This window comes from Ischnura elegans, chromosome 5 (assembly GCF_921293095.1).
Source record: "Ischnura elegans chromosome 5, ioIscEleg1.1, whole genome shotgun sequence".
Classification (NCBI taxonomy): domain Eukaryota; kingdom Metazoa; phylum Arthropoda; class Insecta; order Odonata; family Coenagrionidae; genus Ischnura; species Ischnura elegans.
The window spans coordinates 47,658,051-47,684,852 of record NC_060250.1 but is presented as its reverse complement, the minus strand read 5'-3'; the positions used below and the strand labels follow the sequence as shown (position 1 = coordinate 47,684,852).

The following is a 26,802-nucleotide window of genomic DNA, read 5'->3' as shown; positions in this document are numbered from 1 at the left end:
ATGAAAGGAAGGAAAGCCTAGAGGCGGCAATGAGGAGAATAAAAAATCTCTTTCACAGTGCTTAGAATGTCAGATTGCTCTTTAATGCGTCAAGTCTTTCCTTCATGACTATGTGTAGGTTCTCTGGCACAAAGTCACTACTATAATGAAACAATGTAAACCGAACTGATGTATATACTTCTTCGGCTGCAGTTTCGGCCACGTAAACATTAGAAGTGTAATTCTCTTTGTAGTTTCTTTGATACATTATTTTTTCTCCTATCGGAACATGATTAATCAGTTGAAGCATTAAAGAAGGGAAAATAGTTGTTACCAACGTCACAATCTTCATAAAGAGTATGCCGTGGAACCGGAGCTAAACATGTGTCACATGCCTGATGAGTCGTTCAGGCAAAATCGAGTAATTAGGGGAAAAACCATGTGGTACATGGGATTCTCTCGTAAAAATATAAATAGCGCGACGTCAGTGGTTCGGGTCGATGAAAAACCATTGCCCCGATATGGTTAAGATGTGTAGAAAGTGGCGTATCTATTTACGAAGTTACATTCGAACTATTCAAAGTTAGAGGGGGATTTTTGGGTACGTCCCGCCATCTACCGATACTTCGACTAAAATGCGAGAAACGCGAGAAGCTCGAAGCGTTCAATGCGCGAGAGAGAGGAAAGCGAGGAAAGTAGTGATGGGCAAAGTCGATCATTTTAGTGATTCAATCATTTTGACTCGAGTCACATAAGTGATTCAATCAATTGATTCAATCACTATGATCGAAAAGGCTCAAATGAATCAAGATCGAAAAGACTCAAAGGAGTCATGATTGAAAAGACTCAAAAGGAATCAAGATCGAAAAGACTCAATCAATGGATGTAATAAATCACTTTGAATAATCGAATAAATACTGCCTCATCTGCGAAGAGCATTGGTAACGCTGATTGCTGTCCATATTATCATTTCATATACTATTTTGATTGTGAATTCCTAGATGAGTAAATTAGATTTCAAAAATGAAGGAAGTAGTGTCATGAAAATATTTGGGAAGGCAAAACTGCCACAGTTTCTTAACACTAATAAAATAATTTCTAACTATAGTTGATGAAAATATAACACAAAATACACCACACACTATGCAATATGCATGAATCTGATCTGCAGGATAATTTTATGAACGGCACAATAAAATGTAACCAGCTTTAACTTCTACTTCTTAACGTTCTCCTACAGGAGTCATCTTAATATTTTCCTTTTACGTGTATTGGTGTTATTAATACTGATAACTGCTGGAAAACATTTAAGAAAAAGATTACACAAGTATTCAGTTCTTCACAACATAGTATTTAATTTTCTCACAACTATTTCTGCCCTGAGGAAAAGAGATCAAGCATCTATCGTTCCAAATTTTGAAACAAACCGGAAACCGAGATGATTGATATTTATTTATTTATTTATTTATTTCCAAATTCCCCGTAAACAGCACATTGTGGCCTTTACAACGGGTCTTCAACATTAACAAAGCATAGCACAAACATCCATGCCCTGGTTAGGGATCGCCTACCCAGGTGGGATTCGAACCCACGACCTTCGGAATGGCAGGCGAGGACTTTACCCCACCGCCACCGAGGCCGGCGGTCGGATATGAAACCGGAAGTCGGAGTGATTGATGATTGATGATCGACTTGTTTAACGAAATGAATCATGAGTCATTTGATTCACCTAGTGATTCAATCTTTTTGATCGAATCGTTCATGATCGACCCATCACTAGAGGAAAGGCTCGGAAGAGGAAAGCGAGGAAAGGCTTGTGAGGGCTGGAGAGACAGCGAAGGGGCAAAGAGGGGCAGAGGATTCTCTGTCCGTCGTGCCCTGCCCACCCATCTGCGAAAAACGCAGTAAGGCAGTTTTCTTGTGATTAATTGGTGATTTATTGTCTGCAGAATGACAAATAGCTCAAGCCTAAGAATTCGCTATCGTGTTTTGTGAAACTATCAGTCGATGCTTGTGTTGTATTTAAATGTGCTGATTACATGAGGACGTTATTGAAATGAAATATTGTGTCATCAGCGGAGCTAAGAAGGCATACTCTTTTTACTGGCTGGAAAAAGTGTTTTCTGTGATCGTTTTCTACGAATTTTACCTCTGGCAGAAATGTTCATGAAATCTTGTCATGAATTGTAAGTTTTATATCGTTAAATTTTAAACTGTCTTTAGCTGAAGCTTTTAGCATGTATGAGTGAGTTTTATTTTTAATACCAGGAATGTAATGTAATGTTTTCGTTTATTAAGGAAATAATTAAGTTGTCCCGAGAATGCATTTATCCTTAGATGCACTGCGGCTAAAGTTATTAATTTCCTGCAAATTGTTATTTTTTTATTTTATCGCCGTATACCTTCTATTTCATAGCAACACAGTAGCTATTACCAATGAAAAAAAAAACAAAATGCACACACTACAGTAAGTTGTAGTGAAAAGATTGAAATATACACGTATACTTAGATGGATTGATCAGGAACGCTAAGGAAAGAACGAGAGAAAGACGTCAGATGTTTAGTTATTGAAATATGTAAAGATTTTTTTGGCGCTGAATCTACTGTTGCAAGTAATTGTCATTAATGTTTGCAGATTTAGCATAGTTAATCCAATGGAGATTGGCCTATTGCAAATTCGGGTATAAATATTTTTTTAAACTTTTCTCATGTTTATATAGGGATTGCTGAATTGATGGCAGCGTCCTACCAACAATTCGTACTTGATATCTGCTGCTTCTAATTTTCCACTCAATTGTACTAATTCGCACTATCCATTATTCGTTTTAAATTAAGTGTTCGGGTAGTAAAAGTGCGAACACATAATGTGAACACATTAAATTATTTACTGTTTATGTTTTTATTCTTGGAAGTATTCATTTTATTCACTGCGAGTTGTTTAAGTCTTTGTCACTCGGTGGAGTATACTCTCACCTCTGTCTCATTCACTTTTCCACTTCTTTGCAATATTATTTTTTTCTCCTTATTGCTTTTTTGTTGAAGTTGTACTTTTTTTGCAACACTTGTTTCTTTAATCACATTAAAGGTTCTAGCTATCCCTTCTGTGGTCCATTGTTTTTTAATCCCTCTAAATATCATACACGCGTATGCTTCCCCTGACTGTCTTAACCAGAAAGCATTTTAAGATGGAGTGTCCCTTGACTGCATCTCACTATAGTCTCCCAATACATAGCATTGCTGCACAGTTCAGATGATTCAGGTTATCAAGGATGCTAGTTTCCACTGGTCCATCTTGCAGCGGGCTCGCAGAAATTGCTTCAGGGTAATTTAAATAATTTCAAATTGGTATATATATATATATAGAGGGCTATGGCATGGCTATAGAGGGCTATGGCATATAGTGAATTTCCTTATGTAATTTTCCTCACTCTCCTTCATGAGCGCCTGGCTGCAGTGGTGCATTTTTACATCGCACAACTTGGTGGATAGCCAATTCAAATAAGGGAATGCATGAGCTCGTTACATTTGCAAATAAAAAACATTAATTAGTTCAATTTTCCCTCATATCAACAATGGTATGTGGTCACAAATTTTTCAAATGGAAACCCTTATGGAAAAAATGAACATTAGTCTGCTATGGTTTAAGTGCCCTTATTTCATGTACATTAGAGCTTTATGATCCTAGAATAATAAATAATTTGTCATGAAGTCATCGTTCATAATTTTTGAAGAGCCCACACTATTGTCCATTATGCTTCCTTTCCATTTGTGGTATTGTTCAATATGGATCCATTCAACTAACAAGCGTAAATGCTATATCATCATTATTGATAAACGAAAAGTGAAAATTTTCAAGCCTGCGAAAACGTGACGGCTAAGTATGAATGCTGGGAGTGCCACTACGATGCAGGCAGCAGAGTACCCTGCTAGCAGGTAGCGCTTGGCTTAAATAAGGATTATTATTACCCTGTCAAACGAAGGAAACTTTCCGACCTTAGCCAATTTTAATAGGTGATTATTAAGACATGTTTCCCTGAGCTCTGTGCTCCATGCGTGCATTGGTAATCTCAGACGATGTAAAACTCCTGACTACTTGAACAGCATCTAGGTCCCTGTGACGTCACGTACAGTGGCATCATATGGGTGCCAATCTGGCCTTTTTCAATTGAGGTTAAAATTGACCATTAACATTCGTCTAAACTGGCATTTCTACAACCAAATAATTTGTATATTATGAATACACCAATGGTGGGTAAAAAATCGCAATCAATGCATTTCGTTTTCTTTGATGAAGGAAACTACCCTATTAAAGCTTGAGAGTCGATTGTAAGAAGTTAACATCTTTCAATGCCCTCTAGGCTGGCCCTTATTTTTCAGAATTGAGAAAAGTTATGTTTTCCTAGTCTCAAAACGATCCAAATGAGGTTTATATTCACATGTTAAAATTTGGTTACTTTAAAATAACGGCAACATGTGCCCCGAGGGCCCTAAGTAGCGAGGATCCACAATAGGGTAGTTTCCTTCATCAAAGAAAACAAAAGGCATTGATGGCGATTCGTTACCCACCATTAGTGTATTCATAATACACAAATTATTTGGTTTTTGAAATACCGGTTTAGACGAATGGCAAGGGTCAAATTTTATCCTCATTTGAAAAAGGCCAGATTGGCGCCCATGCGATTCCACTCCACGTGACGTCACAGGGACCTAGTTTCTACACGAGAGGATAGGAGTTATGCATCGTCAGAGGCTACCAATGCATGCATGAGTCACAGAGCTCAGGGAAACATGTCTTAATAATCACCTATTAAAACTGGCTAAGGTCGGAAAGTTTTCTTCGCTTGATAAGGTATTAATAAACCTTTTTTAAGCCATGCGCTACCAGACAGGAAGGTACTCAGCTACCCGTTAGCATCCTGCGTCCTATCAGCGCTCAGAGCCTCGATCAAGGTCACCTACCAGGCGGGAGGGGGAACCAGAAATGCGTCGTACGGACTTTTTCCCCTCATTCCTACTTACGCGTCGTGTTTTCGCGCGCTTGAAATTTTTCACTTTACATTTGATCGCGAAAAATAGATATCGTCATTTAAAAATCTAAAAGCGTGAAATACGTACTCCAGGAGTAATAATCTTTCGATTTAGGCAATAAAAAAATAATAGGAAACCACCCTATTGAGTTTTTTGGGGCAGAAAAAGTACTACTCAAGTGGAAAACGTGAAATTAGAGACCTTTAGGAGACTTCCCCTCCTCCCCCTTCCTGTCTTTGCTCCTACTGGCAAGATCTATCCTCTGAAGAAATGTGCTTACGTCAGAAAGAATTTAATTACCATGGCAATACTTCCAATCCAAGTGATCAAGTTATTTTCACTATGTCCATGAATTTCAGTACATATAAGCCAAAATAAAATACATTTTCAGTCTATTTCTAATCTTTTACTGACACCCCATATTTGGCAATTAAAGTGTCTTTGTGTACGTTAGGGGTTGTGCTACGATGAAAATTCACACTTAGTAATAAATTTTGAAAGCTATCTTCCTTCGACGTGATTGACTTAAAATCTTGAATTACTTAAGGACTTCTGCTTCTCCTCATCCTAATGGCATTATTGAAATAAAAAAAAACACTGAAATTTACCCTTTAACAATGGCAACCATTAAACAAAATATTACTTGCTGGAAACTCCTTTATCAACTAAATAACAGATGGGTGTCAAAGTGGTACTCTTCAGCATTCCGAGGGGTTCCAATATGTCTGGTATCATATGCAGATCTAGGGGGGGGGGGCACGGGGCATGACAATCAGACCCTTAAAAAATATGCAAGATTTTTAATACGGTCCCATTATCATTACATTCGTTGTATTACAAGGTATACTTCCCCCCCCATAACTAAATCTTGGATAAGGCCTTGCTTGTGCCCCCCCACCAAGAAAGAAATCCTGGATCCGTCCCTGTCTGGTATTCAACTGTTACAACAGAAAACAGAATGTCCAACAGTAGAGAGAGAGGGAAAGCACTTGTGCTGTAAATTATGTATATTTTAAATATCTCAATAAATTCATGAAGTATGCAAGTGGACCAGTTACACTGCCAATTACATACTGCATTGTAAACAACATCATTTTAACAGACAGAGTAGAACCCCTCACATCAATCTTCATCCCTTTGGATTAAGTCTGCTGGAAGTGCTTTTCTGGAAAAATTTGGATGCTGAATCCTGACTCGACTGCTTTACCTTATTATTGTTTACCATCAGTATGTAATTGGAGAGTCGTCTTCGTGCTATTTCTGGTTTACTCAAGTTCGATACCATCTGGATCCCTCCTTCTAGGATAGTCATTCATATCAGGGGCGCAGATAGGAATTAAGGCTACGTGGGAATTAAGCACAATCAATACTGAGGGGTTAGGGGGTGTGGAATACCTGGCAGGGAGTGTGGGGACCCTCCCTCAGAAAACTTTTAAGATAAATGTTGGAAGATGTGAGTTTTACGGCTTTATGAGAGATATTTTATTAATAATTACACTATTCTATAAGTAATATTAATCCAATTAAGTAAAATGGATTAAAATGAAACATTTTTCTTAGCTCTTTGGGGGGTTTATACCCCTAGAACCCCCTTTCGCTGCACCAATGGCTCATATTAAGGGTTTGTATCCTTGTATCGCAGGACTCTACCCTGTGATTTTTGGATAGATGACTGGGATATTGTGCTAGATTGGTGTGTACTTTGCCAAGATATTTATTTAGTAAAAAATTGCTGAAAGTTGTTTGATCTTGGTGATTTTGAAAGAGCTTTTTTGGTCATATATTGTCAAATGTCATATATTTTTCTTTTGAACACATTGTGATTGTGAATGAAAAATTTTCCTCAGCTGAGTTAATTATTTGTGTATTACCATTAGCATATGTTTTAATATAGGTATTAGATGATAAATAGTTAGCCTGTATGCAGTTATTTTCAGGGGTAAATTTATGCCCAAATAAAATGAATGCTTTTTTGTACTTTTTGTTAGTATATTTGACTGTGGAGGAAAAAATAATATTATTTCTATCATATAACTCTTGGAAGGAAATGCATTACTGCAAAATCCACATGGTATACTTTTTGCATTATTTAAAAATTTTGTATGTAATTCTTTTTTGCATTTTATCGATGGAGCAAAGCACGTTTGTGGTGGTATCACGGAGTTGCTATTTGTAAAGAAGTCAAATAATATTAAACATCTGGTTATTGAATGCTTGATTAAAGTGAGCTACATATTACATCACTCTCAAACTTGGGTTTTATCAATTAATAAATCCTACTGTGTATTAGGAAATTACCTCTGCATCTTGCATGGCTGGCCTTGGGCCCAACAATGAAGTATATTGATTGCTCTCCTTTAATTCTTACAGATCTGCAAGGCATTTGTTCCAGTGAAATGGAATCAACAGCATTAGGCTATTGCCTCAAAAAGTCCATCTCATTATCCTGGAGGTAAGCTGTGAGCATATATGGAGAAATTATTGAATTTAGCCCTCTCAGAAATGAAACTTTGTCTAATTTCTTTTAAAATATAAGTAAATTTTGAAAGGGGTTGCCAGCACTGTGTGAAACATAGCTGCCACAATTTCAATTGGTCACATTTATTGTAGGGGCGATTGGGGGCTGCCTTCTGAGGTACCCCTCCCCTTCTCTCCCTATATACGGCTGCAGGATTGAAGTTCATAGTATGTTGCAATTTTGGTGAATTGTGTTACCGAAATGCATCATCATCAGGGTACGTTTAACTAAAGATATAAGGGAAATGAAAATTGTTTTAAGGCTGCGTTATGCATTTTCTAAAATTAATGTTATCTACTCGCAAAAAGGGAAGCCTGAGTATAAGATGCTTACTGCCTATGGAAACACATAATACTGCTTTGTTTCACCATTTATTTATTTTTTAATTTTAATTATGTTGTCATTTAATCACTTGCATAATTTTGTGAGCTTGTAAATTCCAGTTATATGTGCTTAAATCCATGCGTATAAAATTTCTCAAACAATACATTGTGTCATACACAAACCAGGATAATGCAACCTTGAAATAACTTCAGCCTGAGGAATGTGGAATTATCCTGGAATTTTATTTGTTGATATGTTGTGAAGGTATTGTTTCCAAGGGTTTGTTGGCAATACGTAGTAGAGCCCCACTAATTTGGACCCTGGTAATATAGGCTTCTGGATAAATTGAGGTGGGATAAGGAAATGTAAAAAAAATTTGAACTATGAAGTACAAATTCTCTATTGCTGTGCTGGCATGCTGTGTGTAATATCTGAGGTTAGCTGTCTCTATGACCTTGTTTGTCTACCTCAACTCTGGGCTCCTTCCTTCCCTTACTGTGCCTCCGCTACCAGAGTCGCTTCATTGCAATTGCCAGCTCTTGCTGTTTCGGTTCTCTCTCGGTTTTGTGTGCTTCAATGAGGACACAAGGTTACCTCAGCTTTGTGAAAAACTGGCAGCACTCTTAGCCTCTCCTCCAGAGTTTGACTGAGAGAACAAAGAAGATGAGGGAAGGCTTGGGGTAAGGTAAGGAGTGTGTTATCTGTCCACTACCATGACTAGTGTGCATAAAAAAGTGTGCGGATGAACAGTTTTTTGTTCCAAGAATGTTTAAGTGATGAGTTTGTGCTGTGTGTCAAAAGATTTTTATTTAAAGAACTTGCAAAAAAAGGTGGTCTTATAGTGGACAAAGCACCATCTCATTTGAACAACAATGAACTGTGAGTCGGCAACGTCAAGAACTTATTCCTGCCGCCTAATATTTCAATACTAATTCATCCTATGTATCAGAGCATACTAGAAAACTTGTATCAGTACCACTGTCATAAACTTTTAACTTCATGGATAGACTGTGAAACATAGATGAAGAACATAAACCCTTGGCTTGAATTAGGGCCTTTGAACCTTATCTGGGGTTCAGTGCATGCTATATTAATGAGTAATATGTCATTTTAAAGAAAATTTAATTCTAAATTCTGTTTTGCTTTTAGTTTTATGAAAAATCAAAAATTAGACTCGCCAGTGCAACAAATGACTCTGCGCACCGTAAAATTAGCCATTTTGTCAACTTCATGAATTTTGGAACTCTACCTAGGCAAAACTACTGCTTATACAGCATTAATCTTCCACAATAAGTTTCATACATCAATTAAGATTAATAAAATGGCTTTTGCATATTTTTAGAACCCATAGTTTGTTGTTAATTGATGAAATGTCTAAACATTATCTAGTCTTACAGATTACCTTGAAAGGAAAAATAAAACTTCTCAGGTAAAAACTTCTCCCTTGAAACTTAACTGAAACTCAGCAGAAACAACCTTGTAACTCACTGCCTTGCTTCTATGCTGAAACTGCATTGAAATTGAAACAAAATCAGTGGAGTTTGGAAGAGGGATGGCAGTGCAGTAGCAGTGCACTTAAGTACTCCAGCTACTCCAATGAAACTCCCTTGGCTGACTAAACTGAAACTCCCATGGCTAGCTAGACTGAATCTCCCTTGGCTAGCTAGACTGAAACTCCCATGCCTTCTGAGCTGGAACTCCCTTGTTTGGATGGATACAATTCCTCTGCCCAACCCATTGAAATTCTCCAGTCAAATCATATGAAACACCATAAATTAACAACTTGCACAACGTATGGCCAACAGTGGATGATCACATAATAGGTTTCTCCCACAATTTTGCATGCATGATAAAATATAAAGGGTAGACAGTTGATTGCGAGCAACAATAGTAATAACTGCAACAACCACAACATTTTTCAAGACACAATTTATGAGAACATGAAAATACATCAATAAATCAATAACTGTTAAATGCACATAAAAAATATTCTATATCAAAGAAGTTATGGAAGTTGGGTGCTCCTGCAATAGAGAAGAAACATGACTGATGAGAGTCACAAACAACTTAACTCAAAATCAAATTAGAATTAGAGAATTCAAAAAGATGGGCAATTAAAATAAATAACATAAGAATACATATCAGCACACAATTGATTACAAAAAAATCAAATCAAGTCATTTATTAAACAGTTATATCCCTCATTAATTACACTGGGTTCATACCACCATCAGCCATAGGACGACTTAGCATCAATTCCTTCAAATAAGAAAGACACTGCACATCTTTAAAAAAACTGTAACATAATTATATGGTTGCATTAATGTGAAGCATTCAAATGATAGAAAGCAAAACTTAAATTATCACTAAAGAAGCATGCGCTTTGCAACATAGTTCAATCAAGAACAAAGCGATGACCCGTTACTTTGGCTATGTGAACTCCTAACGAAAACCACGCACGCTTCCAAAACTATCAGCAGTAACACCTGCTTTCAGCAATTGTAATTATTTGTAGTTCTCCGTAGAGCTCACTTTTTTATAGCAATCTGCAGCAATTTAGTAAAGCGCACCAGCGAAAATTTACAGAATCTAGTAAACCAAACTGCAACTGAATGCACAATGGGTGATTTACCTGTTCGTCCCAACCTGCTGGTTTCAGGTGCAGGAACATGCGATATGTGGCGTTGGCCATGGCGTTCAGCCCTGAAATTGCGAAATATCACAGTTAAGTGAAACGTTCCTGATGCTAGGCAACGTAGAAGAACTTTTGACAGTATTCTACCAATTACTTATGGCTTTTTGTACGTACATACATTTAAATATACATTTCACAAGTGATACCCACCCGCATTCTTCGAAAGCCCGCTCGAGCTCACTCCTCCGCATGATGACTAACAGATGGCGTGGCATTTATGACCCGGTGTATTCTTCTTCTCCTTGTCCGGGATATCCATTAGGCAGGAAAAGAGGACGGCAGTCATCACGGCGTTCAAAGAAGAATTCGGTGGTGGCTGCATGACCCCCGAAAAAGGTTCTCGAAATCCTTAACCTGCCTGGATTAAAACACGAATTCAATGTCAAGATTCTCATGGTTAAACATGAAAGGAATAAACATGCCATCAGAGAAGTTAAAATGCTTACCTCCTATAATTGTGACTGCAGTCACCTCCCTGACCTCATTCTCCAGTTCGCCTTACTTTCGATTTATACTTGCCGTTAACAACCGTCTTATCGGGAAAATATTTGTCATCAATCTTTTCACGCCTACACCAACCGCTTGTCTTCGGCTTCTAGCAACTTGAGAGAAATAATGGCAACCAACAGCTTGATGCGCTGGAAAAGATACCTGTGTTGCCAATAGCTAAATTTAAAAAAATACATTACCGCTGGCTACAAGGGGCCTGTACATGTCTGGTAGATGGATTCCTATTATTGGCAAAACTTACGCTGGGTAGCACATGTGCAGCAAGGGAGAAGCAGTTCCACTTCATGAGGGGGGAGGGGATACCCAAATGCTGCAGCAGCACTGTGGCAGGGCAGTAAAGACATTTGCCAAGAGAGATGCAGTGGAGTCATAAAGTTGGCCTGGCCTGAGCCAACTGTCCAGTTCAGTGTCAGTGGAGCACACGTGCAGCAAGGAGAAGCAGTTCAAACGCAGTGAACTTGCAAGGAGAATGGCATCAGAGTTTCAGTGGAGTGCCCTTTTTCTTGTTGAGGACAAGGGAGTGAAGTGCAGTTACAAGGTTGTTTCAAGGCAGTTTTCACACATTCAGTGGAGTTTCAGCCCAGAATCAGCTCTGTTTCAAGGGAAAAATTTTTACTTGAGTTAGAGAAAAACTTTTTAATTTATTTTTAATTGTTATTTGATCCATAATCTATAAAAATATTGATATTTGTGAATGTTAATGAATTCTATTAATGCCATGTTGCCAAACGGGGGTGGGACGGGCCACTGCTGGTTCCCCGGAAGCAAGGCTAATGGTGGTGCACACCCACCGCTCTTTTCTTGTCTTTTACTGAAGACTGCTTTACATGGGTCGCGTACTTGCACAATCTGATGTGTGTACAAAGGCACATTCAAAATTGCTAGAACACACGCGAGAATGCGTGGATGTGAGATGGTAAAATAGCCCCTGTTCTAATTTTGTTCATGCATTTATTTGCACAATTACGCGCCATGAAGAGAAATTAATGCAGTTCCCACCTGTGAAATTCCATGCCATATGTAAAAGAGAGATGTTGACGATAGTCACTGTGGGAATGGAAGGGGCTGCTTGTGAGAGGGTAGTCAAACAAAGGTAATAAATAGATATTGGACAAATAAATGAAATTTTAAAACCCAAAAAAAGTAATTTAAAAAACAGTAAGTGAGGAAATTTTGTTGAATAGCTAAATGAACTGTAAAATTTAAAAGAAAACAGAGGTACAGTAATCAAAAATTGATTGAAAATTCAAATGCCAAAAATTCCAAATAAGTCTGTTTGCGATCTGAAAACCTGTATTGTAATAAAAAAAATTATTACAGAGATGAATTGGCGTAATTTAAAACTAGAAAACATTTTAAATTTCTACATCAGGTACCTTGTTCAATTGTAATTTCATACCTGTCTAAAAATTCAAGTTTCAAACCTTTGTTATGTATGTGTGAGTAATGAGGAAAAAAGTCACGGTGATATCCAGTTCAAGGAGAATTTATTACTAAGCTTGATTTCAAGTCATTGCTTAACTAGTTCTTCCTCTGCTCTTTTACTCTAGTCCATAGTACTGTGCCCAGCATATCCTATTTGCTATCCATATTTCAGGTGGCGCAGTGGTCGTGTGGAGGGATAGATCGATGCTGGCCGAGGTGCCTGCAGGTGACGACGCCCACCCCTCCCCTGCTGATGCTGCTGCCGCCTCGCACGATGACGAACAGCACCACCGAGATGCAGATGATGAGGATGCCCCTCTGCCAATGCCCCCACGTGAGTCTCACATTCAACCCTTTTGGAAGGGTGTTCTATGGGCTCGCAGAATTGAAATTATGATATTTTTGCTGATTGTGAATTTCAAGTTTTTTTCTAATCTGTGGCTAGCTAGGGGGTATAGCCCAGATAAAATGTCATGGCCCCTGTGCAGATGCTGGTATTGGGTTTTTGCAATTCTATTTTGAAGAAGGACTGTTACTTGGGATTGAAGGTTAAAATTGTAATTTTTGCTCGGAACTTAACTCAATCCGAAGCTCATCACCTCTCTTCCAAAATTCCTATCAGAGGCACTTCTCTCTCTACTTGTTCGAGTTCTGCGCATTCAGACGCCATTAATTCTTGTGGATTTTTTTTGGCTTATCTCATTTTTGTTTTATGTGAGAAAACTTTTCTTCTAATACCGTAAGTGGATATATCAGAATAACTTATTTGGTTACTGTTTTGTGGGATTTGCCTGCTGTGGAGGGTATGAAGTAGGGAAGCCATTATTTAAATATTTTCATCTCCTGGAAGGTAAGATTTTTCTGTGTGAGACTCTAATTACAGTTCTTTCCCAAATCATGATTTTACTTGCTTTTGAATTTGTTGCATCGAATAGTTAAGGACTTCAGATCATTGTGGGTTTCCTTGAAATCATTTTCTTCACAGCATCGTGCTGTAATCATGGTTGTACCTCAGGGGAAACAAATTATTGGTTCATTACGGGATCACAAAATGCACAATAGCAGTGGTTGCTTATATTTGTTTCCTGCTCTCCATTAACTAACATTTGAATTCCTCTTATAACTTGGTATGTTGTGCCCCACCATAGTGGTCAAAGCAATAAAAAATTATATTATAGTTTACATTTGAAGGCATGCATGAATGTCTTTTGCATGATCATTCACTGTGTAATTTGGCCATTGTGTAAATTCATGCTTGGTATTTTCAAATGCCTCTGCTTTTGACCATTGACCTTTCATTTGTCCTGCAGGTGGTGAGGGGGGGTCGTCATCACGTGGGGGGGTTTGGGTGGAGCCAGTGTCTGCCGATGAAGCCCTCTTACGGCTGCTTGTGTGCTGGGACCTTGAAGGCAATCCTGTCAGCCCACACGACTGGATTGCCCTCTACGACCAAGGCACGTGTCATCTCTCCCCACTCTCCTCAATTAGCTCCACTGTTTCTCATGGATGAATCCTTAGGACAAATCCTTGGGTCCTCAGCTGTTTGGACAGATTCATAGGGTTTTTAATGATGAATGTGCATTTCTAAAACTAGGGCAGTAACATTAATTTTTAATAACTGTTCATGACATTTTCAACCAGTAGAATTAGGTCTTGCTTTTAGAAAGAAAAATCAGCCAAATTGTTTTGATTGACTACACCTTTAAATGGAAATATTTTTATACAGTTCTGGAGCCTTTTGAAGAATGCCAGTGAATTTTCATTGCAATTTTTGTCTAGTTTTTGGAAAAATTGTTTAAATTTTAAAATTGAATAGAGTCCCTCATTAATGCTAATAACCCTGTCATTAGGCCATTGCTTATTTTGATTTGTTCTAAATCAAAGGTGTTTGGTTGTGTAAAGTGCTCATTGGTATGTGTAAAACTCATGATCTTTTTCTCTAGGGATTGATTGATATGTCTCTGATATTTGCAGATGGGGAGGGGGATGGTGAGGGTGGTGGAGGAGGTGGTGGGCTGGTGGAGTGCCGTGGGGAAGGGGTGAGCGGGGAGGCGAGCGGGGCGATGACATGGGTCCTTCCCCTGCCTTCGAGTGACCCTAATGGTGCGTACAATTTACTTTCACTTATCCACTAGTAAAATATTCATGTACACAGACACTTGTCCTTCTACAGTACAATAATAATATGTATTCACCTTGGTATGAAAAACTTTTTCAGAGCTATAATTTTCCTTTTTTTTAAGAGATGTGCGAATAGTATCCGCGAATACTCGAATACCTCGAATATTAGAAAGTATTCGATATTCGAGGTTTCGAATAGTTATGCGAAAAGTACCGCCTCGAATACCTCGAATACTTTGAATTTTGCGTCATACACTGTCGCACGCACGTCGTTGGTAGTTGACTCGGAAACATGTAGAGAACTGTAGTCATTTATTGCTCGCAGCGCCGTTTTACGCAAGTTGACGAATTACATCAAATTCGTGGATTTTAGCGGTGAAAAGAGTTCGACGAAGGGAACCGAAAATGGTCGGGTGAAAAAATCCAAAAATCCCCGATTCCCCCCACCAGGAGAACCTCAGTGCCGTGGGATAGCAACCTTAGGGCATTTCCCACGATCCGCTCTCCCCCTCCATTCAGCACTCGCCTCACCCACTCTGACATTTTCCTCTTCTCCGAAATCAAACAAAAGGTCCCAGCTCGCGCAGGGATCGCATTACGAAGACCCCTGCTTCGAAAAAAATATCGAGTTACGAGAACAATAAAAACGTGTTTCACGCCCTCCCCCCTTTTCTCATCCACTGATCCTTTTCTGGCTACCTGCTTCGAAGTTCCCCATTTCTGGAGGTCAACTGCTGTGTGAGTACCGTGGGATACTTACATTAGCGCATTTCCCAAGATCCGGTATCCCTCTCCATTCAGCACTAGCCCCCCCCCTCTGAGGCCTTCCTCTTCTTCGAAATAAAAAAAAGGTCACAGCTCGCGCAGGGATCATATTACGAAGACCTTAGCTTCGAAAAAATACCAAGTTACACGAGAACAATAGAAACGTGTTTCCGGCCCTCCCTTTTTTTTCCCCCACTGACCTTTTTTTTCCTACCAGCTTCGAAGTTCCCCAATTCTGTGGAGGTCAACCGCTGCATGAGTCATCTATTAGCACAGTGTCTAAGAATGACTTTCGTCAATTGATGTTACACAGTTTTATTGAATTGAAATATTAGTAATTTGCGCGTAATTTAGAAAAGAATAAGACCAAACACGACGTATTTCTGAGTTTATTTAAGCATTTTACGCAAAGAAATAAATGTCAAAATACGACAGAGACTTTGCATTCTGGCGAAACTCGATATGAGCAGCAGAGCTTCTCGGAAGTTGATGCGGTATTTTTTTCCGAAAGCATATATCAAGTTACAATTAATGATTGGTGCTATAAATCTTTATTGTTACAGTCCCAGACAAAGGGATATTTTCTCAGAATATTTGGTTTCTCCCTGATAGCAATTCCAATTCATCTTCTTATCTCGTGAGAACTCCCAAAGATGGACTGAAAATAATTGAAGAAAATACGGTGGAATAGAGCTTGTATTTTGCAAAATGCCTCAGATTGTCAGCTAGCACTTGGCAGCAGAAGTGGGGGTAAAGCGATGTTAGTTGAATTAATGATATGCCCAATTGTTTCCATAAAATTAAAATATTCATTAATCAGCTAAATTCCTGTTCGAATCATTTACAGGAAATCAAAATTACTCCCCAAAATCTTGTGTTGCCTGCTGCATAGGCAACCGAGTCAAACATTCCATCATTTAGTATTCGAGGTATTCGAAATTCGAGGTATTCGAATATTCGAGCAATGATTTAATATTCGAATTCGATATTCGAATTCGAGAAATCTGCTATTCGACCCATCTCTAATTTTTTTGTTTTAAAAATATTTTGTATTGATCAAATGGATCAATGATCACTTCATCTTTGCTGGAAAAGTAGAAAATGTGAAAGTTGTGGAGTACGGAAGCGTGATGATCCAGTCCATCGAATCCACCACCATTCTAGGACTATTTTTTTCTCTCTTACATTTTTAAGCCTGCATTGAATATGAACTTATAAACGAGAAAAGACCACAAGAAGGATTATTATTGTGCCATTATGCTAAGAGGAGATCCATCCTCAGCTCCTTGTTGGCCTAAAATGGCTATTTTATTGGCCAAGATATGAGTGGAATGGGTGTAGAGCAGTCTTTTGAGGCATGCTCTCCCGGAGAACCTGCACTAAGGTGGTTCATTATTTCTGACCAGGTCTGTCAGCCACATAGCCATAAATTTGCTTTGGGAGTGCATTGGAGGTATGGGGTTTGCGTATACTGATGTTTTGTTTCCATTTTCGTGTATACGAAAACCATAGATTTGATTAAGTTAGCTATATTATTCATTTGTCCAATGTTTGAAGTCAAATGCATTGTTAATTGTTAGTAGATATTCTGAAATGTAACTGTAACGAAAAATGGAGTATCAGAGGATATAGCTCGTGGACTAGTGGTCTCCTCAGCAGACGAATCGTGGTTAGTCGCTGCTGGGGAAAAAATTTCGAGGGGGCTGAAGCCTCAAAGCTCCTCCTCACCCCTGCTGGCTACGAGCCTGTGGTCTCCACAAAAAACTTTCTGAAGTGTGAAGCCAAAAAAAATTTGTATTATTCTTATTGGAAGTGCTTGAGCAACGTCTTTGTTGATTGCAGTGGCGGAAGGGGGGGCGGTGGGGCGGTGGTGCTTCCGCTACTATTCTGGCCTCAGCCTCGCTTGCCTTGCCGCCTCGGAGCCTATCCATCCTCACCAACTGGTGGCTGCAGCCCATGCCACCATTCCACCGCTCAATGACCCGCAACAGTTGGTCCAGTTCCGGGTATCTGGTGAGTTTACCCACTGCATGCTTATTCACAGTCTCAAAACACCTCATAAGCAACTGCCACCTTTCCAAATTAAACTTGTGCTTAAAGATGAGGATTTTTTTAATATTATTTTTTTACTTCAACCATTTAAATTGTGCTTTACAGAATTGAAATTATAATAATCAGGTGTATTTCTTGTGACATCTAGACATCACTCTAGAACCCCAAGTACAATGACAATTATTTTTCTCAAATTGACCAAATTATAGCATCAATTCTAGGTGGGAAACATACAGTTACAGTACTCCTTTGCCAAAATTCAGTCCATTTTTTTGCCTGAGCAACTATTTTCCAGGTATGAAAAATTTCAGCATGGTCTTCCCTGTAGACAGCACTTGCGGAATGTTAATTGATGTCAAAAACCTCACCATCCCAGTAACTCTAATTTACTCATGTGCATATTGAGGTTAACACGTTCGCGGCTATCGTGAAATTTGCGTTTCTTCCCCGTGGGCGTCAATTTTCGTAAAAATTAAATCGATCCAATCATGTTAAAATTAATGCACACTTCTTTGGTATAGTTGAAAATGATGAATTGCAATAAATTTTGGAAAACCTATGCACAGATATTTAGTAATTAATTAATCCCCTTTTGCGTATGCAACCACGCATTACACGTTTTATTTTCTTCTGTATTTATTTATTGTCACCTAAAATACCTTCAAAATGTACAAAATGGAAACAATGAAATAATTTATACACATAATATTATTATAAGCCCAGAATGCAATATTTAGCTATAAATTAATCCCCTTCTGCATATGCAACAACGTATTACACGTTTTATTTTCTTCGATATTTATTTACTGTCACGTAAATACCTTCAAAATGAACAAATAAGACGTGCTTTTAGATATGAAAACGATGAAATATTTATTTACTCTTCTTATAAGTATTCAGTTATAAGTATCAGAAAAAATTTGGTATTTCATAGTTTTTTTGCAACTGTTTAGAATTTCTTCTGAGCCTTCATTACACTCTTTCTATTTCGCTGTGATGCCTTGCTTCGGTTTTATTGCTTTGGGAACAAAATGCAGCGGGAGGAAATCATACATCTCGTTCCTGCTTTCATTGTTAGAGGTTCTATGCTTTCAGAAAGTCGCGAAAATGGTTATCCCCAAAATAATCGGGAAAACCTCAACCTTTGTGACGCTGGCGACTGACCGCTCAGTCCGTAGCACCCGATACGAAACAATGGCTTTCCCCTTCTCTCGCCTTTCGGGGTGGGCGTTCCATGGGATTTCGTAGACTCAAGACGGGCCTAACCGCACTTGTCCGGCGCTTAGAAAAGGCTAGGGCTGACGATATTCCGCACCCAACATCACGCCTCCTAGGAGAGGGATGGTGGTTGGGGTGGAACCTTTGAATCTATTATTTCCATAGTCTGCGGATAAGAAACCAAATTATTATTGGCATAGGTGAAGCTTTGCTTACAGTTTTATTGCAGGCAGACCCACTTGTGGGTGCAGTTAATATCGTAAGCTTACCCACAATTGGGTGTTGCAAGTAACCCTTAGGAGGCTAATCCCCCGACAGTTTCGTTTTTGACTAATCTTGTGCGGCATCGCTTCTCACATAGTGGCCTTGTCACAACAACGCAATCCACACGTCGAGTTTCAAATTAGTCAAGCCAAGCGGAGGGCCTTACATGTACAATGGTGACAAAATTTTCCTTGCAGTGAGAGAAGAACTTTCAGTCTTGGCTAATAAACGAGTGCCACTAGATATGTATACGAGTCTAATTTGCTTGCCTTTTTGTGGAGCAGTGATTTTTGTGTTATTAGTGGCAAAGAAAAATTAGAGGAGATGGCTGACTCAGATGCATCTCAATTTAGTTCTGACTCCGATGATTCATACATTTCATCCGATTTCGAAGAAGATTTCATATTCAGAGGACGAAATTGGAGAAGATTCACCTGAAGAGGAAGAGCATGTCCCGTTATCAAGCTCCGATGAATGGGGAGACTGCACCAATCGTACAGATGGTACCTTGGAGAGGTCGATTACATTTTAGGCAGTACCTGCCTGGAAAGTCTCATAAATATGGAATAAAATGCTACAAACTGTGTAGCCCTGACTCATTCACGCATAGTTTGCAAGTGTACTCTGGTAAAAGTGAAGTGCCAAACTAGAAGGAGAAGGTTGGACATGGACACAAAGTTGTACTGCAACTGATGGAGGGACTTTTTGATGCTGAGCGGACATTGTACATTGATAATTTTTATACAAGTATGGGCCTAGCTGAAGACCTTTTGGGTAGGGAGACCTATGTTTGTGGCACAATGCGGGTGAATCGGAAAGGTAATCCACCAGAGGTTCGTCAAAAAAAGTTGAAAAGGGGGAAATTATTGCAAGGCAAAATGGAAAAGGTGTTAGAATGATGAAATGGCAGGACAAAAGACCACTTATGATGATATCCTCTAATCCCGACCTTGGTGAGATTTTGCAACCAACCACGTCGAAATCTAAGCGAGGGGAAATAATGAAACCAAAAGCCATCATAGTCTACAATAGGGCGAAAAAGGGGGTAGACATTTCCAACCAAATGTCTGCTTATTATAGTTGCATCAGACGATCTCTCAAGTGGTATTAGAAACTGGCATTAGAACTGCTTCTTGGGACATGCATGGTGAAGTCATGGGTTTTATATAATAATTATGGCCAAAATAAAAAAATGGAAATGCTGAATTTTCGAGAGAAAGTTATTGATGGATTATTGAAAGAAGATGTCGTCTTTAGCGATGTGGCTGGGGGAGGTGTTCCAGCTTCGAAGAAGTGGAAGTCCTTGCACAACCTAAGTAAATATGAAGGTATTGCAAGGATAAGTAGGAAGAGATGCCTCAATTGTTACGAGAGAATGGGTAAAGAAAAGGGAACGAAAGAGGCGAGCAAGAGGGCAAAAAAAAGTGAACACATTTTGTGAGGAATGTGATGGACACCCTACAATGTGCTTGGATTGTTTCAACAAAATTCACCATTGACAATGTCAAAGAAAATAAGTGAATATATTGAAAATAATGTAAATAAGTGATTGTATTGAAAATAGTTTGAAATTATATTAGAGATTCGGCAAGTTTTCGTTGTGCTCATTTGTATTCCCCATTTAGAAAATTGTTTCCATTGACCCAATTAGGATATCCAAACTGAAAATGACATTTATTATAGTTTTGAAATGTTTTCTCCATTTTTGTTTTCGATCTAAATAATTTTTCCGGTGTATGCTACCCTCTAAATATCTACGGAATTGGAACATCTTCGATATGTGAAAGCCATGTAATTGAAACGGTGAGTGTAGTAGTATTTCAACGTGTAATCAAGGAAGGTAATCGTCCTTCTTTTAGGGCTATCTTACAGTCTTATTGAAAACGAAAAAAGCATTTCTAGTGATGCATAATGCCACGTAAATTGTATGAATATTTTAGTTAACCTATCTTTGTCGTAAAATGTAAATAAAGCCAAACCAACTTGATTTATATTTCGATATACTTTTGATAGACGATGCATAGCATAAAATTTACGTCTAGAGATTGCCGTGTCATAGAAAATAATGGCTCAATAACGAATCAACTATATGTAGCTCTCGTCTACCTTCAATATGACTGCAATATTCTTTATTTTCTTTTATTACTGAATAAACTTCATAAAACTGCCTGTGGAATTGATATGAATGAGAACTTTGTACGCAACACAACTAGAATTTTTTTAAAAACCTATAATCGACGGATAGGCAACCCGCAATGCAAGAATTACGCTTTTCATAAAATTATGGAAGTTTATTACCGATGATCAAGTTCATTTGAATATCTTTCCGATTAGTTAAACTAAAATTGAAAATATTTCACGCACAAATGCAAATACAACATCAAATACTGAACCTTTACATCATTACCCGTCATTTTCCTTGCTACCTTTCTCTAGGCAAAAAGTTCGATTTGGCATCAGTAAAAAGTTTACTAAAAACACCTTCATGGGCGATGAAGAACGTAATAAGTCCGTCCTCATGGGCGAACGTGGGCAGAAGCTCCTTTAATTCGCATAGGAAACGTGACCACCGGTGGGTCATGCCGCCCATGGGGATAGGCCAGCCATGACCCACCGGTGGGTCATGCCGCCCTGAACGTGTTAAACACTTATAAATTTTATAGTGATGTAAATGATCAAAATTATATACTTCTAGTCAAGAAATCAGAAAGAAAACATGGCCTATTATCGTAAAACTTCATTAGTTTCTCTTAAGTTGAGATGAATGAGTTTATGGCTGTTAGCTGCTCTGGTTACAATCAGTATGCATACTATGTTCTTTTGCTGTTTGTTTGGTTACAGTTTATTAAGTGAGTTTGGTGTTGTAGAGTGAAAATCTATCGGTAAACTTATTTGGTTTATGGAATTAAAGACATTTCTTGAAACATAACTCCAAATATTTTAGATATTTTTATTTTATTATATATAGAATATTTTATGGTAACAATTTGGGCATATAATTGATTCAACTAACATCTTTATCAAATATCCTAAGGGGACACACCACCTCTCGAAAAAATGACTGCATGCCGTCTCGGCTTTTACACTGCTACGATGGATTTGTCTGATGTATATATTCTTATCTACCAAACGCCATTTCAGTGGCACGCCCATCTGATACTCGGCTTCATCCAACTTCTTATTTTCAACAGTTAGCTCGCTTTACCCCCACTCTTGCTGTCAAGTGCTAGCGGACAATCTGAGACATTTTGCAAAATACACGCGCTTCTCCGCCGGATTTTCTTCTTCTTCAATTATTTTCAGTCCATCTTTGGAAGTTCTCACGAGATAAGCAGATGAATTCGAATTGCTAGCAGGGAGAAACCAAATATCCTGAGAAAATATCCCTTTATCTGTGACTGTGACAGATATTTATAGCATAACTCATAAATATCTTAACTTGATATATGTTTTCGGAAAAAAATACCACATCAACTTCCGAGAAGCTTAGTTGCGAGGATATTGAGTTTCGCCGGAATGTCAAGTCTCGGTCCTATTTTGACATTTATTTTCTACCATAAAATGCGTAAATAAAGTCAGAAATATGTCGTGTTTGGTCTTATTCTTTTTTAAATTATGCGCACATGACTAATATTTCAATCCAATAAAGATGAAATGTCAATTGCCGAAAGTCATTGTTAGACATCTTTTGGGCTAATAGATGACTCATGCTGCAGTTGACCTCCAGAAATGGGGAACTTCGAAGCAGGTAGGCAGAAAAAGGTCAGTCGGGGAGAAAGAGGGTGAAACACTGTTCTATTATTCTCACGTAACTTGATATTTTCTTTTGAAGCTTTTGATTTATGGTCTTTGTAATACGAACCGTGTGTGAGCTGGGGCCTTTTGTTTGATTTCGGAGAAGAGGAAAACGTCAGAGGAAGGGCCGAGGGCTGATGGATGGAGGGGGTAGCGGATTTTGGGAATTGTGCTATGTAGTTACTATCCCACGACTTTGAGGTTCTCTTGGTGGGGGTTTTTGGATTTTTTCACCCGATCATTTTTGGTTCCCCACGTGGAACTCTTTTCTTTGATTTAGTTTGTCAACTTGCTTAAAACGGCACTGCATGCACAAAAAACGACTTGAGTTCTCTACATTTTTCCGAGTCAACTACTAACGACGTGTGTGCGACAGTGTGTGGCACAAAATTCAAAGTATTCGAGGTCGTACCTTTAGCATAATTATTCGAGAACTCGAATATCGAATACTTTCTAGTATTCGAGGTATTCGAGTATTTGCGGATACTATTCTCACATCTCTAATACATACACCAGACCGAAATGCATCTTTTCAGTGTAATTATCGAGACGGCATGCAATCATTTTTTTGCAAGGTGTTGTGTTCCTTTAGGGTGTTTTAAAGAGCTGTTCGTCGAATCAACAATATGCCCAAAGTTTTTCCATAAAATTCAAATATTCCATTAACACATTCAATGTGGGCCCGATTTTCATTTAAGTTGTCAAATATGGCCTTTAAAATAAGAAAGAAAAATAGCTTAATAAAATATAAATAACTTTTATACCAAAATAAAGATAATATTTTGGACAATAATTGTTGTATTTTGTTTTTAATCTCAAATATGACAAAACCTGTCAGACCTTATGACCCCCCCCCCCTCGATGACGCATAGCGGTATTGGTCAATGTAACCAAATAACCTCTTAAAACATTCAATGCGGGCCCGATTTTCATGAAAGTCGTCGGAACCGGCTGATAAAATAAGAATGAAAAATAGAGAGAAGTTTTCGCACCATAACTTCCGTTCAAATACTGCTTTTTACAAGCAGCGCACACGGGTCGAAAGAGGAAAGCTTGCTGAAGGCCATACACACAATTGGAAGACTGGTAAGTGGATATTAGTCACGTATGGAGGTGGAGAAAGGCCCGTCCGACCGGCAGAGCACGTCAATTGATGTGCTCCATATCTCGGCTTGGATGGGACCACTTCAATTGATGTGCTCCGCAGTGAATGTGTTAATCAGCTGAATTCCAGTTTGAATTCTTTAAAGAAATTTCACGACCACTCTCCAAAATCCTGCTTTTCCTGCTGCTTAGGTAACCTAGTCAAACATTCCCGTATTGATCGCTTTCTTGCACTTATTGTTTTTTTTCGTCCATCCCCTTGGAATAGGATAGATCGATTTTCCACTGTATTACCTGAAGACAATTTTCTTCCTATACACATTTGTGTGGCTGGGCAAGTACTTCCTTGCCAAAATTGCAAGATGTGAGAACCTTGGAAATTTTTATCAAGAATTGTATGAACAGTGTATTGGATCTTGAATCTTTGTGGAATTTAAGTGGACAAAGTGAGCAAACAGTAGAACTTGCTATAGTTTCATAGAACAAAATAAACCATTCTTTATATCTCACTTTGTTTAATTAACTCTAGGAACTGTAATTTTGTTAGTTCTAGAAGGAAACAAATTGTCGACAAAGCAATAAACAACAATTGACATAGGATGTTTGTAGTACTCATTTAGGCTTAAAGATGCCACCAATTGCCTTCAAATGTGCATTGTCAGATAAAACCTAAAAGCTACATTTTTTTTTTCTTAGAAATCTTAACAATTTTTACGTATTCTCTCAGTGTTCAAGTAAAGAAATTAGGTTAGGTTTTAAAAGTATCGCATAAGAAATTATGATACAGTGTTCCCCTCCGATTACTCCAAACATGCCACAAGGTTGAAAGAGGGTCAGCTGCTGCTACTGACGAAAAGGTATTCAGCGCCCACGTTGACTGTTATAGTGGTTGAATACTACATATAAAGCAAGCTGAAACTCCCAGGCCAAGGAAATAAAACGATTGATTTGTTTTACAAACGATATTCTTACATGAGTTTGATGACAGTGCTTCCTGTCAGTAGATTTCTGACCTACCGGTCTCGACAGCTCTGCAACTGAATCAGCTCGACTCGACGTTTGTATTGGTACTCAAAGCCCTCGTGTCAAGTACCAACTACTCGACTTGAATTTTCGAGTACTCGCACATGCCCAAATTATTTTAAACTTGCTGATATTTTGCTTTTGTTCATGCCACCCCCCCCTTGTTGCTGTAGTGCCAGTGTCACCTATTTGTTTATACTTGCCTCATTTCTTCAGGTCTGTCAGCACGCGGTCTCCGCCGTGGTGCAGCTCCCCCTGACCCTTATGCCAAGCTGCGTATCCGAGCCATAGGCCGTGATGGAGGCCCTGCCACACCACTGGCAGAGGGGGCACAGGCGAGGACAAGTGTGCGTGAAGGCACAGCACACCCTGCGTGGGATGGTCAGGTCAGCCACCTTCCCTCTTTCTATGCAATCAAGTCTTCTACCTGATACCAGTGTGGAAACATACTCACTCACTGGAGCTCACTTACATTTTACTGTGGATTCTAGGACAATAACCTTACAATCAATGAAAGGACTGCGTAATGAAAAAGTGAAATTTGTGAATTGGAAGCATGAGAGCAGTGATTATTATGGTTACATTAGATTCTACGTTGCACCACGTCACATCATTAGGCAATTTTAAATGCTCGTCATGTGGTTTGGTGCAATATCCATTAATGTTACTTCATCACTTGAGGTTTTAGAGGTATGAATGTATTTGTATACAGTTTAAGTTAGTAAAATATGTATATTTCTGTTATGAATTTTAATTCTCTCGGGCACTTCATTGCTGCTGATTTGATCAATTGATTGTAAGGATTACCGTATAAATGCGTGTAAGAGACGCACCTTTTCTCCTAGAAATTGTTGCTGAAAATGGAGGTGCATCTCTTACGCAAAAATCTTATCTTCCCCCCTCCCTCCCCCTTCCCCAGTCACAAGTCCAAGAAGAACTGAGTGGCCTTCGTTTTCAGCATGAGTGTGTCATCTGAAACTGTAGATCAAAAACAAGCCGCAGGCAGGGGACTTTCTCTCCTGGTGACGTATTTTTACAATGCTCCTGATTGCGTTTCTTACTCGTAAGCATTGCGCTGTTACGTTGGTACCTCAAGAGGTGAACATGGAAAAGATTGCACCGGGTTTCGCTCCAGAGGGCATGCTAAATTTACTGCCGTGAATGGGCATCCTGTGGCTTTTATACTGCATGTAGTAATCACATATCAAACTTAGAGAAACGCGTGGTTTTAAAGGACAATACCTGGTTAACATCTGTCTTGCTGAGTAATTTTCTTATGTCAAGGACCTGATTTTAAAAAAATAAAAAATAAATCATCTTTAGACATTATTATGAGGATTATTGCAATTGAAAGTTATGCTGAAGTTGAAACCTGGGGTTTAAAAAATTCAAACAAGTGGGTACATTGTTGGATTAAATAGTGAATAGAAGTAATCGGAAATGCTTGTAAGTAAGAGCGATGAAGGAGTAGGAGAGGGTAAGGAGCGCGCTCCCTCTGTCTTTCAAGCAACGAGGCTATAAGCAAAGGAGCTTGGGAAGAATACGTCCGATCTTACATGTGACGTCATTGCCTTCAAAGCGAAGGGGCAAAGGTGCAACTATGTGATATGTGCCTGAAGTTTCCAGTCCATCTCGTCTTGTTTGAATGTGCTCATGCTACGCTTGTTCCTTCCGAAATTGTCCTGTTTGGACTATGTTGAATATTATTAGCCTTGCTGTAACTAAAAATATTTGGGTCAATCGATTACAGCTTAAAATACTTAAATGATGTCAGATATGCGTCGCATTAGGTCTCATTCTTTTGTGAACCTCGTGCATGTCATACAATTCCTGTAATCTATCAAGATATCTTCGGGCTCAGAAGGTGACTCACTTATCATTTGACCTCAAGAAACTGGAAGTATTGAAGCTGGTAGACCGAATAAGGTCAGTTGGTGAAACGGGGCAAGGATGAAACACATTTCCATTGTTCCCATGTAAC

At 38.7% G+C, this 26,802-nt stretch overlaps 2 protein-coding genes across 2 annotated transcripts in view; both read left to right on the top strand.

Annotated features, from left to right (window-relative positions):
• Nucleotides 1-1,764: 1,764 nt before the first annotated feature.
• LOC124159682 lies at nucleotides 1,765-13,989 on the top strand. Its single transcript, XM_046535592.1, has 4 exons — nucleotides 1,765-2,165; nucleotides 7,378-7,459; nucleotides 12,652-12,813; nucleotides 13,790-13,989. Exons 3-4 carry the CDS (start codon nucleotides 12,684-12,686, stop codon nucleotides 13,987-13,989), a joined length of 330 nt encoding a protein of 109 aa, XP_046391548.1. The 5' UTR covers nucleotides 1,765-2,165; nucleotides 7,378-7,459; nucleotides 12,652-12,683.
• A 484-nt stretch (nucleotides 13,990-14,473) lies between these two features.
• Nucleotides 14,474-26,802, top strand: part of LOC124158824 (E3 ubiquitin-protein ligase HECW2-like) — a 54,029-nt gene continuing 41,700 nt past the window's right edge. The window contains exons 1-3 of the mRNA XM_046534169.1: nucleotides 14,474-14,582; nucleotides 17,208-17,378; nucleotides 25,038-25,207. Of these exons, the coding sequence (XP_046390125.1) occupies nucleotides 14,543-14,582; nucleotides 17,208-17,378; nucleotides 25,038-25,207 (381 nt within the window). The 5' untranslated portion in view covers nucleotides 14,474-14,542. The remainder of the gene's footprint in view (nucleotides 14,583-17,207; nucleotides 17,379-25,037; nucleotides 25,208-26,802) is intronic.